Source organism: Schistocerca nitens, chromosome 10 (genome assembly GCF_023898315.1).
Source record: "Schistocerca nitens isolate TAMUIC-IGC-003100 chromosome 10, iqSchNite1.1, whole genome shotgun sequence".
Lineage (NCBI taxonomy): Eukaryota > Metazoa > Arthropoda > Insecta > Orthoptera > Acrididae > Schistocerca > Schistocerca nitens.
The window spans coordinates 101,003,495-101,017,757 of record NC_064623.1 but is presented as its reverse complement, the minus strand read 5'-3'; the positions used below and the strand labels follow the sequence as shown (position 1 = coordinate 101,017,757).

The following is a 14,263-nucleotide window of genomic DNA, read 5'->3' as shown; positions in this document are numbered from 1 at the left end:
CAGAGGCTCGAGCATAGTGGTCAGCAAGGTGCTCGGCAATAGCGTTTGCGTCGGTAGATAACATGCCAGTTATGTTAACAGCAGGAACACGTGTTGGGGTCTGGTAAAGTAAAACTTGTTTGATCTTTGCCCAGACTTGGGGAAGGTGACGTATGGCACCCAATGGTCGACTCGTACCTCTCCTGTTTCCGCCTTCTGATAATCTGGCGATCGTGGGCATGGAGCCGTTTAAATGCCTCGAGGTGCTCCAGGGAAGGGGGCCGCTTATGCCGCTGTAGAGCTCGCCAATCCTCCTTAATTGCCTCAGCGACTTCTGGCGACCACTAAGGGTCTGTCTTTCGCCAGGGGCACCCTAAAGAACGAGGGATCGCGTTTTCCGCCACAGAATCGATCGTCGTAGTTACCTGCTCAACTACCACATCGATGTTACTGTATGGAGGAGATTCAGAGGTGACTGCAGAGGTGAAGGTTTCTCATACCCCCTTGTTTAAAGCCCATCTGGGCAGGCATCTGTGGGTACGACACTGGGGCAGTGACAGGAAATGGTCACAACCACACAGGTCGTCATGTGCTCTCCAGCAAAGAGATTGGAGAAGTCCTGGGCTGCAAATGGATAAATCAATGGCCGAGTAGCTACCAGGAGCCACACTGAAATGTGTGGCAGCCCCAGTGTTTAAGAGGCAGAGGTCGAACTGAGACAGTACATTTTCGACATCTCTGCCACGGCAAGTAAGAACTGTGCCACCCACAAGGGGTTATGAGCGCTACAATCTCCCCTAACTAGGAAAGGCTTAGGGGGTTAATCAGTGCAGCCAATGCATTCAGGGGTACTGCACAATCTGGAGGAAGATATACATTGCAGACATATTTCCTGCGTCATCCTTATTCTGACAGCCAAAACTTCAAGAGCGGTTTGAAGGGGCACAGGTTCACCTAACACACTATTATAGTTGCTATGGTTCCTGTAATATCCCAGAGGGCAGGGGTCCGCATTGCTAGCAACCAGGTTTCCTGGAGGGCAATGCAGAAAGCAGGTGGTGGAAAAGCGGCCGCAATTTCATTGGAGGATGACGTTATAGTGAGGCCGGGAAGGCGTGAAGCGCGCAAGGTTATGCCTCAGGGTCACTTGCTGCCTCCAACTGAGTATTTGTAGCCATTTCTATGCTGGATGAGGCATCAGTGAGATCCAGGTCTACAGAGGACGCTAACATCTCTACTGCATCCACAGACGCAGAATTGATAGGGAGTGGTGGTGTTGGGGCCAGCAGAGGGTCCTGTTTTTTAGCGGACACTTCTTTCTTTGCTTGCTCTCTCACTTCTCTTTAGGGGCTTGCTGGGAGGATTTCTCCAAAGCAGCTTCAGGCACGGATTAAGACTGTGAAGCTCTTCATCCAGCAGCTTTTGGCTCCTTGAGCCACTGGCGAGTGTCCACCTTGACATTAGTGGAGACCTTAGAGCCTCAAGGGACCCCTTCCGCACTATAGGAGCCAGAGGAGGCTGTTGCTTCTCCGGCAGGGAGGAGGTGACCTATGTCCCCTGTGTTTAGGAGTTCGGGAACAAAAGAGGAAGATTTGCCCCCTACCACCAAGGGGACGGACGTATTCTGGTAGCCCATAGGGCCCACTGTTCGTGGTGCAGAGTGACGAACCACTAGCACTTGGGACAGCGATGGTGATGTAGCTGCAGCGAATGTCGACGTCAACTGAATGTGGTGTAATCTGCCAGCCAGGGTGGCAAGCGGTTCTAGGCGCTACAGTCTGGAACCGCGCGACCGCTACGGTCGCAGGTTCGAATCCTGCCTTGGGCATGCATGTGTGTGATGTCCTTAGGTTAGTTAGGTTTAAGTAGTTCTAAGTTCTAGGGGACTGATGACCTCAGAAGTTAAATCCCATAGTGCTCAGAGTATTTGAACCATTTTTTGGTGTAATCTTTCGAATTTACATTTAGTCTCTGTGTAAGTCAACTGGTCCAGGGTATTGTACTCCATAATTTTCCGCTCCTTTTGGAGTACTGGGCAGTCTGGCGGCAAGGGGGAGTGGTGCTCTCCACAGCTGATGCAAGTGGGAGGTGACGCACATTGAGTATCTGGGTGCAGAGGACGTCCACAGTGTCGACATGTGGCGCTGAAAGTGCAGCGGGAAGACATGTGCCCGAACTTCTAGCACTTAAAGCACCGCATAGGGGGACGGACGAATGGTTTAACGTCACTGAGGTAAACCATCACCTTGACCTTTTCAGGCAATGAATCACCCTCAAAGGCCAAGATGAAGGCACCGGTAGCAACCCAGTAAACACGCCGAATGAAATGAACACCCCGCCATTCGAAATTGACGCGGAGCTCGTTGTCAGACTGCGAGAGGTCGTCACGATGGAAAATAATCCCCTGGACAATGGTGAGGAAACGGGAATATCACCCAGCTTGTCACAGGCGAGTAACGCTCGGGATTGGGCTAGGGATGCTGTCTGAATCAAGACTGTGCCATTTCGCATTTTGGACAGTGCTGTCACTCCTCCAAACCTATCCTCATGGATATTGAGGTTTAGTCGCTAGAGAGTCACCATCGGTTCTGCTACAGACTAAGAACCAAGGTGAATATGACTCTCTCTGTTCTGTAGCTCTACATTCCTCCCATGGTGTAGGAAGGGAAACAATTTAGGGTCGTACCTGTCGGCATTGTATTCAATCTTGCCCTTCTTAGAGACTGCTGGTGCTGTACAGTCACTAGCAAGAGATGACCCAGTCCACTTCATTGCAGGTCATCTGCCCTGAAGCCACCCAGTCTGATCAGGGGCTTTCTCCAAGGGCGCCATACAGCCACAGCAAAGGCCAACTGGCATGATGACCATTGCCAGGAGTCCTGATGCCGCAGGAAGACAGGTATCTACTCCTTGGCATACGTGGGGAGTTTACAGCTCAGGCATCAGCAGTGAGATCACTGGGTCGTCAGGGGACTAACACCAAATGGATACATGATGGACCCACCACAATGGACTGGCTACCGTGCTGGATATTGAGTGCAGAGAAATCCAATATTGTCATGGGGGCGAAAGATGAGACAACTGAAGGAGGTGACATACCCCATAAAGTGTCCTCGCCCAAATAATTGAATCGCAGGAGGAGATGCAAAGCCATGACAAGAGATTCAGGAGATCAAATCCAAGGGCACTTGTGCACCACGTAAGGCGTTCTTCCCCATGTGGCCCGCACTTTGGTAGAATTTTGAAACTGGCAGGTCAAACCATAGAACTCAAAGGGCCAAAAAGTGTGAGACTTTTAGTCGCCTGTTACGACAGGCAGGAATACCTTGGGCCTATTCTAACCCCCGGACCTGCAGGGGCTGGGAGGGGCGGCGGTTAGTACTGTGTTGCCAGTAGGGAAGCAGAACAGCAGACTGCATTGATCAGGAGATATCAGAGACGTGGGCTAGTTACTGTATGTCTGCTAGCACAATGACTGCGGTTAGGACGTTAAAGAATGTGGTACAAAGATCAAGCAGCTCCTCATAAGCCACACATTTTTTCTCAGTGCTAGGTGAAGCTTAAGGTAATGAAAAGACCACACACCACTGAACAATGGATGACTAAATGTAAGTTTTTTTTGTTTTTTTTGTTTGTGGTTTTAGGGCGCAAAACTGCTATGGTCATTAGCGCCCGGTCCGTGACTGAGGAAATAATAAAAACTGAAAATGGAAAACAGCAAAAATGGGAACGAAACTCAAATAATTGGAGACACTAAAAGCAGAAACAAGGCTTAAAAGTCCACTACAGAGAGGGGTTGATGGTCTCCGATAAAACTTCAAATGACTGACGTCATTTCACTGTCACTAATAAACTGGAGAACGCGGTCGGCTGAGCGCGTGTCATCTGCTAAAATCGACGATAGATCAGGCGATAGCTGTAGACGGGAGCGTAACGGATTAAAATAGGGGCATTCAATTAAAAGGTGTCTTACCGTCCACAGCTGAGAGCAGTGCGGACAGAGTGGGGGAGGATCGCCGCTTAAAAGATGTCGATGGCTAAAAAGACAGTGCCCTATCCGGAGTCTAGCTAAAATTACCTCCTCCCGACGACGCGTTCGGGAGGAAGAGGTCCAAGCGCAAGGAAGGGCTTTCACTTCCCGCAATTTATTTCGGGGAAGTGTTGACCAATGCGCATGCCATAATTGAGCAACTTTGCGACATAAACCGCTCCGTACATCGGTGAAGGGAAGCGACTGAATAGCTGGCCGAGGAAGAGAAACTGCAGCCTTGGCTGCTATATCAGCCGCCTCATTCCCACAGATACCAGCGTGTCCCGGGAGCCAGAGGAACGCCACCGAGACGCCCCCCAGGTGGAGCAAGCGCAGACAGTCCTGAATCCGGTGGACCAGAGGGTGCACAGGGTAAAGAGCTTGGAGACTGAGGAGAGAGCTGAGAGAATCTGAGCAGATTACGTACTGTATCCGCTGATGGCGGCGGATGTAGTGGACAGCCTGGAGAACAGCGAAAAGCTCCGCAGTATAAACCGAACACTGGTCGGGAAGCCGAAAGTGATTTGGGGCGTCGCCAACAATATAGGCACTCCCTACACCCAACGATGTTTTCGAGCCGTCGGTGTAAATAAAGGTGGCGTCCGTCATTTGTGCACATAGAGCAGCAAATGCCCGACGATAAACAAGTGTAGGGGTACCATCCTTGGGAAATCGACAAAGGTCACGGAGCAGGCAGATCCGGGGACGGAGCCAAGGCGGTGCTGTACCCGAAGTTGTCAAAAAGGTTTTAGGAAAGCGGAAGGAAAGAGAATGGAGCAGTTGACGGAAGCGGACTCCCGGGGGTAGTAGGGAGGAGGAGCGGCCTGCATACCCTACATCAGAGGAGGCGTCGAAAAAAGGGTCATGGGCTGGATTAGCAGGCATGGAAGACAGATGGCTAGCATAACGGCTCAGAAGGACCGCTCTCCGATTGGACAGCAGTCTCAGCATAAAGGCTTTCCACAGGGCTAGTGTAAAAAGCTCCAGACGCTAAACGTAATCCACGGTGGTGGATAGAGTCGAGACGCCGAAGAATAGACGGCCGAGCAGAGGAGTAGACTATGCTTCCATAGTCCAATTTCGAGCGCACTAAGGCGCGATAGAGGCGGAGAAGGACCACTCGGTCCGCTCCCCAGGAGGTACCATTCAGGACACGGAGGGTGTTGAGCGTTCGCAGACAGCGAGCCGAAAGATAGGAAACGTGGGAGGACCAGCACAGTTTTCTGTCAAACATAAGACCCAAGAATTTAGTGACGTCTGAAAACGGAAGGTTGACAGGACCTAGATGTAAGGAGGGCGGAAGAAACTCCTTACGTCGCCAAAAATTAATACAAACGGTCTTACTGGGAGAAAAACGGAAGCCGGTTTCGAGGCTCCAAGAGTGGAGGCGATCGAGACATCCTTGAAGACGTCGTTCAAGAAGGCTGGTCCGTTGAGAGCTGTAGTAGATCGCAAAATCGTCCACAAAGAGGGAGCCCGAGACATCAGGAAGGAGACAATCCATAATTGGATTTATAGCGATGGCAAACAGTACAACACTCAGCACGGAGCCCTGGGGTATACAGTTTTCTTGAGAGAAAGTACGGGAGAGAGTAGTGTTCACCCGCACCCTAAATGTTCGCTCTGCCATAAATTCGCGAAGAAAAAGGGGCAGCCGGCCTCGAAAGCCCCAAGACAACAGTGTGCGGAGGATGCCTGTCCTCCAACAGGTATCGTATGCTCTCTCCAGATCAAAAAATATTGCTACCGTTTGGCGTTTCCGGAGAAAATTGTTCATGATATAAGTGGAGAGAGCAACAAGATGGTCAACTGCAGAGCGATGCTTTCGGAATCCGCATTGGGCAGGTGTTAAAAGACTGCGTGATTCCAGCCACCAAGCTAAACGGTAATTCACCATACGCTCCAAAATCTTACAGACACTACTCGTGAGAGAAATGGGGCGATAGCTAGAGGGGAGATGTTTGTCCTTTCCAGGTTTCGGAATGGGAACGACGATAGCTTCCCGCCATCGTCTGGGAAAAGTACTGTCGGTCCAAATTCGATTATAAAGGCGAAGGAGGTAACGCAGACTATGGGTTGATAAAAGCGACTAAATGTAAGTGATTTGGTGTGACGAATCACTGTACCCCGTGCCAGTCTGATGGAAGGATTTGGGTTCAGTGAATGCTTGTAGAACATTACCTGCCGTTATGTGTAGTACGAACAGTGCAGCACAGAGGAGATGATTTTACTGTACAGGGGCTGATTTCTGATGTTAAGTTGCAGTCCCCTTTATTGCACTTCAGAAAACGCTAGATGTGGCAAGATATGAACAAATTTTACCATATTGTGTACTGCGTACAGCAGATGAACAGTTAAGAGACGATGACTGATTGTATTAGCAATGAAAATTGCATCTTCTTATAGTGCCACATCTGTTTGGCAATGGTTTGTAGAGAGTAACATTCCTGAAATGGACTGGTCTGATCAGAGTTCCTACCTGAACCCAGCGGAACACCTTTGGGATGTATTATAATGTCGACTTCACTCCAGACCCCAGCGTCCGTCTTGACTACCCCCTCTCTTTTCGGTTGATGAGGAGGAATGGGTTGCCATTCCCCCACAGGCGTTAAGCCACCTGATTGAAAGTGGCCCCAGTACAGTTTAAGACGTCGTAAAGGCGGAAGGTGGACTCATGCCTTATTAATGTCCACTAATACACTGATGAGTCAAAACATTATGACCAACTGCTTAATAGCTTGTTTATCCGTATTTGGAACAAAATACTCGTACATAGCTGAGTCTGCGTATCAGAGCTCTGGCAGTTTGTTGATAGGTTTGTGGACGTTGGTTGGTTGGTTGATTTGGGGCAGGGGATCGAACAGCAAGATCATTGGTCCCATCGGATTAGGAAAGGATGGGAAAGTAAGTCAGCTGTGCCCTTTCAATGGAACGATCCCGTTATTTGCCTGGAGCGATTTAGGGAAATCATGGAAATCCTAAATCAGAATGGCTGGACACGGGTTTGAGCTGCCGTCCTCCCCAATGCGAGTCCAGTGTGCTAACCACTGCGCCACATCGCTCGATTTTGTGCAGGTATGTGGCTTTAGATGTCCATGCACAATTCGCGTATATAACGGGCCGCTGATTTGCGTACACGGTGATGGTGCCCGATAGCGACCCAGATGCATTCCATACGATTTACATTACGCGAGTTTGGTCGCCGAGACATCAACGTGAGTTCGCTATAATGCTCTGTACCAAGGTTCTGGCTCCGACACACAGACCGCTGAAGGATGACAACGTCGTCGATGACATCAAGCATGAAAGGATGCATGTGGTTTGCAGAATGTCTTCAATTACTGCCACAGGCCCCATGCAACAGCAGGAGAATGTCTCCCATAGCGTAATACTGCTCCTACCAGCCTCCCTCTATGGCGCGCTACACGTTTCGAGTCGCCATTCACCTGGATGATGGAGTTTGTGGAGACGACTATCGACCTAGTGAAGAAAAAATGCGATTCGCCTGAAGAACCGACAGATTTCCACTGATCGACGGTCGAATCCCGATGGCCCTGTGCCCACTACAATCATAATTGACGATGTCGTTGGGTCAAAAAGTGAAAATGTCGGGGTAGTCTGCTCTGGAGTCCAATGTCAACAATGTACGATGAACGGAGCGCTCTGAAAGACTTTTTTGTCAAACAGCATTGTGCTCTTTCGGCGGAGATGCCACAGATCACCATCTATGCTACTTTACGTTGTAGACAAGCCTTCGAACCCCCACGTTCTATGGAGAGTCGTGACCCTCCAACCCTTTAGTGCCTAGTGGTTGTTTCACTGTCCTATCTTCACTTGGGTGATCTCCCTCCCCCCCCCCCCCCATTCCATCCGTGTCTGCTCAAACTACACTACTGGCTATTAAAATTGCTACACCACGAAGATGACGTACTACAGACGCGAAATTTGATATGCAAATGATTAGCTTTTCAGAGCATTCACAAAACGATGGCGCCGGTGGCGACACCTACAACGTGCTGACATGAGGAAAGTTTCCAACCGACTTCTCATACACAAGCAGCAGTTGACCGGCGTTGCCTGGTGAAACGTCGTTGTGATGCCTCGTGTAAGGAGGAGAAATGCGTACCATCACGTTTCCGACTTTGCTAAAGGTCGGATTGTAGCCTATCGCGCGATTGCGGTTTATCGTATCGCGACAGTACTGCTCGCGTCGGTCGAGATCCAATGACTTAGCAGAATATGGAATCGGTGGATTCAGGAGGGTACTACGGAACGCCGTGCTGGATCTCAACAGCCTAGTATCACTAGCAGTCGAGATGACAGGCATCTTATCCGCATGGCTGTAACGGATCGTGCAGCCACGTCTCGATCCATCAGTCAACAGATGGGGACGTTTGCAAGACAACAACCATCTGCACGAACAGTTCGACGGCGTCTGCAGCAACACGGACTATCAGCTCGGCGACCGTGGCTGCGGTTACCCTTGACGCTGCATCACAGACAGTAGCGCCTGCGATGGTGATCTCGACGACGAACCTGGGTGCACGAATTGCAAAATGTCATTTTTTCTGATGAGTTCAGGTTCTGTTTACAGCATCATGATTTTCGCATCCGTGTTTGGCGACATCGCGGTGAACGCACATTGGAAGCGTGTATTCGTCATCGCCATACTGGCGTATCACCCGGCGTGATTGTATGGGGTGCCATTGGTTACACGTCTCTGTCACCTCTTGTTCGCATTGACGGCACTTTGAACAGTGGACGTTACGTTTCAGATGTGTTACGACCCGTGGCCCTACCCCTTATTCGATCCCTGTGAAACCCTATATTTCAGCAGGATAATGCACGACCACATGTTGCAGGTCCTGTACGGGCCTTTCTGGATACAGAAAATGTTCGACGGCTGCCCTGGCCAGCACGTTCTCCAGATCTCTCACCAATTGAAAACGTCTGATCAATGGTGGCCGAGCACCTGGCTCGTCACAATACGCCAGTCACTACTCTTGATGAACTGTGGTATCGTGTTGAAGCTGCATGGGCAGTTGTACCTGTACGCGCCATCCAAGCTCTGTTTTACTCAATGCGTAGGCGCATCAAGGCAGTTATTACGGCCAGTGGTGGTGGTTCTGGCTACTGATTTCTCAGGATTTATGCTCCCAAATTGTGTGAAAATGTAATTACATGTCAGTTCTAGTATAATATATTTATCCAATGAATACCCGTTTATCATCTGCATTTCTTCTTGGTGTAGCAATTTTAATGTCCAGTATACCCACAACACCACAAGGAGGCATCCAACGTCGTGGTGGTCAGTGGTCATAATGATTTGGCTTGTCAATGTAAATGGCTCGGTAATTTTGATCGTGTTACATACATTGATAAACAGATATTTATATAAACTCTTGCTTTGTTCCAAGGTTGTAATGTGTCACTGGACCCTACCTCCAGTGGCAGCTGAGCTGAACTGTGCGAAGGGGTTGGTGGAGGATATGGCGCCACTGCCCCCGCTGGGCGCGTCGTCCAGCAGGAAGGGCGACGAGACGGCGGTGTCGCCGCTGAGGAACGGGTTGTCCCCTGCGGGGCCAGCAGCAGCCGTGGTCGGCGGCGCCGGCTCTGACCCCGCTGCCGAGAAGTCGAAGTCGCTGAGGAATGGGTTGGACGACGTGCTGGTGGGCGCGGTCGTAGTCGTGCCGAAGATGCCGCCGCTGCCCAGGGGGTCGCTCGCGGATGACGCCGTCGGGAAGTCGTCCATCAGGAACGGGTTGCCGCCCTTGCTGGCCGTCTCGAAATCCATGCCTGGCGACTCTTGTGCTATTGGGTCCAATATATCTTATAGTCTCAATCGAGAGCTTTCAGGAGAGGTATCAGCTTATGAACAAACGTCTGCCTTCCTGTAGGTCTGTATTCTGTCAGCAACTTACAGCGAAGAGGAGCTGTGGTATTACTAGGAGGAACTGGTGAGTCTGCTAGACCAAGATGAGCCCTGATGATACTGCATTTGACGAGATATGCAAGTGTTTTATCAGTTATATTCGAAAACGTTGTTGTACACTGCTAGTAGCAATCACACAGAGCCTATTAGTAACAAAATTTGGGACCAAAGTTTTGTTTTTACACCATTCTACTGTTTCCAATGTTTATTGTTCTTACTCTGCTACTTGTCCTGTTGCGTAGGTATATCACCGTAATCTACGGGAGATGAATTTTGACAATACGATTTGGCAATGACTGTTCAACTTGGTAAAACGGAGATGAATGGGTGAGTCCAGAGGGATTTGGAAGTGCTGGGGGGGTTGGGTGTTTCAGACGGTCCACTTGTCACTACCCGATGAGTTCCGATTCCAGCGCTCTGAGCTCGGCGCGGCCCGGGGCCACCAGACCGTCGACTATTGAGGTGTCGAAGGGGTCGTCAACGTCGCAGCCGTCGACGGGTGGCGCGGCGGATTCTGGGAGGGAGTCTGTCGGCGTGAGCGGCTTGTGGGCGAGCTGGGACTCGGCAGGTGGCAGGTTCAGCAGGTCGGGTCTGTCGGGTGTGGCGGGTCGCTGGTCTGGGTGAGCCTCCTGCGGTTTCTCGGGCCGGTCCGCGTCCTCCTTGGGATCACTGGCCCTGGGGTCGAAGTCGGGGTCGGTGTAGCTGCGCTTCAGAGGTCCGCCGATGAGTTCGCTCTCGAGCACCTTGAGCTCGGCCTTCCCTGGCAGCAAGTTGCCAGCGACTGCTGAAGTGTCGAACGGGTCGTCTGACACTGGGAGTGCTGGTTGTCCTCTGGATATTGGCGTCAGTGGCTTCGCTGTTGCTGCTGCGTCCTCTTCCTCGACGAGCAAGAGGTCTGGCCGCGATCCCTGTTTTGGTACAAGCACAAATGATAATAATAATAATAATAATAATAATAATAATAATAATAATAATGTACAAAAATATCGAAAGTATTCCCAATATTTTGCTCCTAACTATATAATTACGAGAATAATCAGACTGAAAATATCCACTCCAGTTGTGACTTTTTAATGATAAACACCGCCAGTTTCGGAAAAATTATAATACCATCTTCAAGCGTACATATTTACTGAAACAAGGGAGGAAATAAAATGTAAGTAACTGTAGTATACATGGAATTGTAAAAAAGTAACTAGCGATGGTAATTCACTTTCAAACATAATTAGGAATGTACGAGCTGGTCAGTCGGTTTGGAAGAGAGTGAATACAGTTTTCAGTTTTAGTTTTAACTGCTTGTGAGAGCATTCGGACTAGTCTGCTGTCATACTTCTTCATTTCCCTCTCCTGCGATTTGCTGTCTCTTCTTTCTCAGCACTCATACTGGTTGTTAGTTAACCTTCCACGCCACGCTAGCCGCTCACACAACTCTGCACCACACTTCACGTCAGCCTGTTCCACAGTGTATTCCAGTGCCTATGGCATGCAGCCACCTCGCAGCTGACTACGTGGTTTCCTCTTTCTACTGGACGGTTGTAAGTCTTTCAACTTTTGTTCGGGTTTTCACTCACATAGTATGTGGCCACGTACAAATGAGTTTCCTTTCTATTTGCTATCAAAAACAGTCTTGATCACAATTTATTTATTACGGTCACCGGTTTCGACCACTACTGTGGTCACCTTCAGACCTACAAGTCGTATACAATGCTTTAGAGGGCTACACACATTAAAGAAAATACACAAAGTTATAAAGCTATAAAACGATGAATTACCATTGAGTAAGAACCTCCTCCTGCTGGAGAATCACTACTGGGGTAAATCAGTGCACGTCTTACTATATATAATGAGTCTCCACCCACTTCTGACGGAATGAGGTCATTACTAACCAATGGGTTATAAGTCGAACAACAATGTAAAATTTCTTAGTTAAAAGAACATTGTCAAGAAAGAAAAATACACACACACTAAGCTTATTTAACAGCTATTGTCAATTAAGAAGCGTTAAAAATATTTAAACATGTAGGATAAAGAAACTTCATTTTGCCCTCTCAATGCCTGTTAGTGAACCATTTGGAACCACTGGTTGCCATGGTGAAGTTGGAAGCCGTTCCGAAGATGAGGCACCAGGCTTCTTTCCACTGAAGTTGGTGTAAAGTCGATAGGCAAAGTAGTGGTTGCCATGGTGAGGATAAACGCTAGTGCAAAATACTATGTAATGACTGTGACAAACAGTATATTGGCTAACCTGGCCATAACTTTCTAACACGTTTTAAGGAACATATTACTGATACTGCACTTACCAAATCAATATTTGTTCAACATCTTAATGGTTCAAATGCCCCTGAGCACTATGGGACTTAACATCTGTGGTCATCAGTCCCCTAGAACTTAGAACTACTTAAACCTAACTAACCAAGGACAGCACACACATCCATGCCGGAGGCAGGATTCGAACGTGCGACCGTAGCGGTCACGCGGTTCCAGACTGAAGCGCCTAGTACCGCACGGCCACACTGGCCGGCCAACATCTTAATGGATACAATCATTCTGAGGGTTGCATTTCTAACAATTTGAAAATATTACATACTGTTCCAAAAGGACTACTACTAAATACTTTAGAAGAAATTGAAATCTATTCACTTCACAAAAGTAATCCGTTATCTGTTTTAAACGAACAACTTCAATTCAAAGACAAACATTTCTTTGAGCTTTTCGATGATCTGGTTTAGAATGTTCACTCTTCTGTCCGTCGTTTTTAAAATTATTAAGACCTTTAGGAAATATTTTATCTTTTACTTTGTAATTTTATTTCACCAAACATTTTATGCCAGACTATGTGCTTTTAGAATGTTTCCTTATATGCTTTTAGACTGCATATTGCTAATTTACACTACAGCTCATAATATTACAATTCTAAATTCCTTTCATTTTCATTATTTTTATTTGTTTATAAGACTGGCATGCAACATAAGAAATAGCAATGCCTTTTTAAAAATTGTCACATAAAAAGAACGGAATCTACATACGAACTTAATTGACAATATTTCATAAATATGCACAAATACTGTGCCCTCCTGATTTTATTTATTTTTTCCTCTTAGTATTGATCTGTAAGAATTATTATGTAATCTATGTAAATGAAAGTCTCTTATTACACCAGTAAATAGTATCTGTGCAGCATGTACCATGCATGTCAGCTAGAGATTATTGCAGCCTACTCATTGAAAACCGTTTCAATAAAGACATGTTGCTGCTCAATAGTACATCGTCTGACGTGACAGTCTTTGCCATTCCACTTTCGCAACACCTTCGTTAGAAAGAAGCCTGCTGCCACATCTTTGCACTGGCGTTTATCCTCACCATGGCAACCACTAGTCTGGCTATCGGCCTTACAACAACTTCAGTGGAAAGAAGCCTGCTGCCACATCTTTAAAACGGCGTCCAACTTCACCATGGCAACCAGTGGTTCCAAATGGTTCACTAACAGGCATTGAGAGGGCAACCCATGTACTGGCAAAATGAAGCTCATTTGTCTTACATGTTTAAATATTTTTAATGCTACTTCATTGAAAATAGTTGTTAAATAAACTAAGTTTAGTGTGTGTTTATTTTTCTTTCTTGACAATGTTCTTTTAACTAAGAAATTTTACATTGTTGTTCGACCTATAATCCATTGGTTACTAATGATATCATTCCGTCAGAAGTTGGCCGAGCCTCCATTATATGTAGGAAGATGTGCACTGGTTTACTCCAGTAATGATTCTCCAGCAGGAGATGGTTCATTGGTAAGTCATCGTTTTATAGCTTTATAACTTTATGTACTTTCTTTAATGTATGTGACCCTCTAATTAAAGCTTTGTATACGACTTGTAGGTCTGAAGATGACCACCGTAGTGGTCGAAACCGCTGACCGTAATAAATTGTGATCAAGACTGTTTTTGATAGTAAATAGAAAGGAAAATCATTTGTACGGGGCCACAGATTATGTGAGTGAAAACCCGAACAAAAGTTGAAAGCATTACAAACGAGTAGTAGAAAGAGGAATCCTCGAAGTTAGCTGCGAGGTGGTTGCATGCCATAGACTCTGGAATGCACTGTGGAACAAGCTGACGTGAAGTGTGGTGCAGAGTTGTGTGAGCGGATAGCGTGCCGGGAAAGGTAAACCAACCGGTGTGAGTGGTTATGAAGAAGAGCTAGAATGTCGCAGGAGAGGGAAATGAACTATGACAGCAGACTAGTCTGAATGCTCACAAGTAGTTAGAACTAAAACTGAAAAGAAGGTGAAAACAAAAAAGATAGTAAATCTATAGTGCCATAATGAA

General features: G+C 47.6%; 1 protein-coding gene across 1 annotated transcript in view; it reads right to left on the bottom strand.

Annotated features, from left to right (window-relative positions):
- The window catches only part of LOC126209912 (uncharacterized), a 333,249-nt gene that overhangs the window by 170,901 nt on the left and 148,085 nt on the right, over positions 1-14,263 (bottom strand). Inside the window, exons 13-15 of the mRNA XM_049939032.1 lie at positions 10,335-10,849; positions 9,931-10,001; positions 9,452-9,820 (exon numbers count right to left, since the gene is read on the bottom strand). Coding sequence (XP_049794989.1) covers positions 9,452-9,820; positions 9,931-10,001; positions 10,335-10,849 — 955 coding nt within the window. The remainder of the gene's footprint in view (positions 1-9,451; positions 9,821-9,930; positions 10,002-10,334; positions 10,850-14,263) is intronic.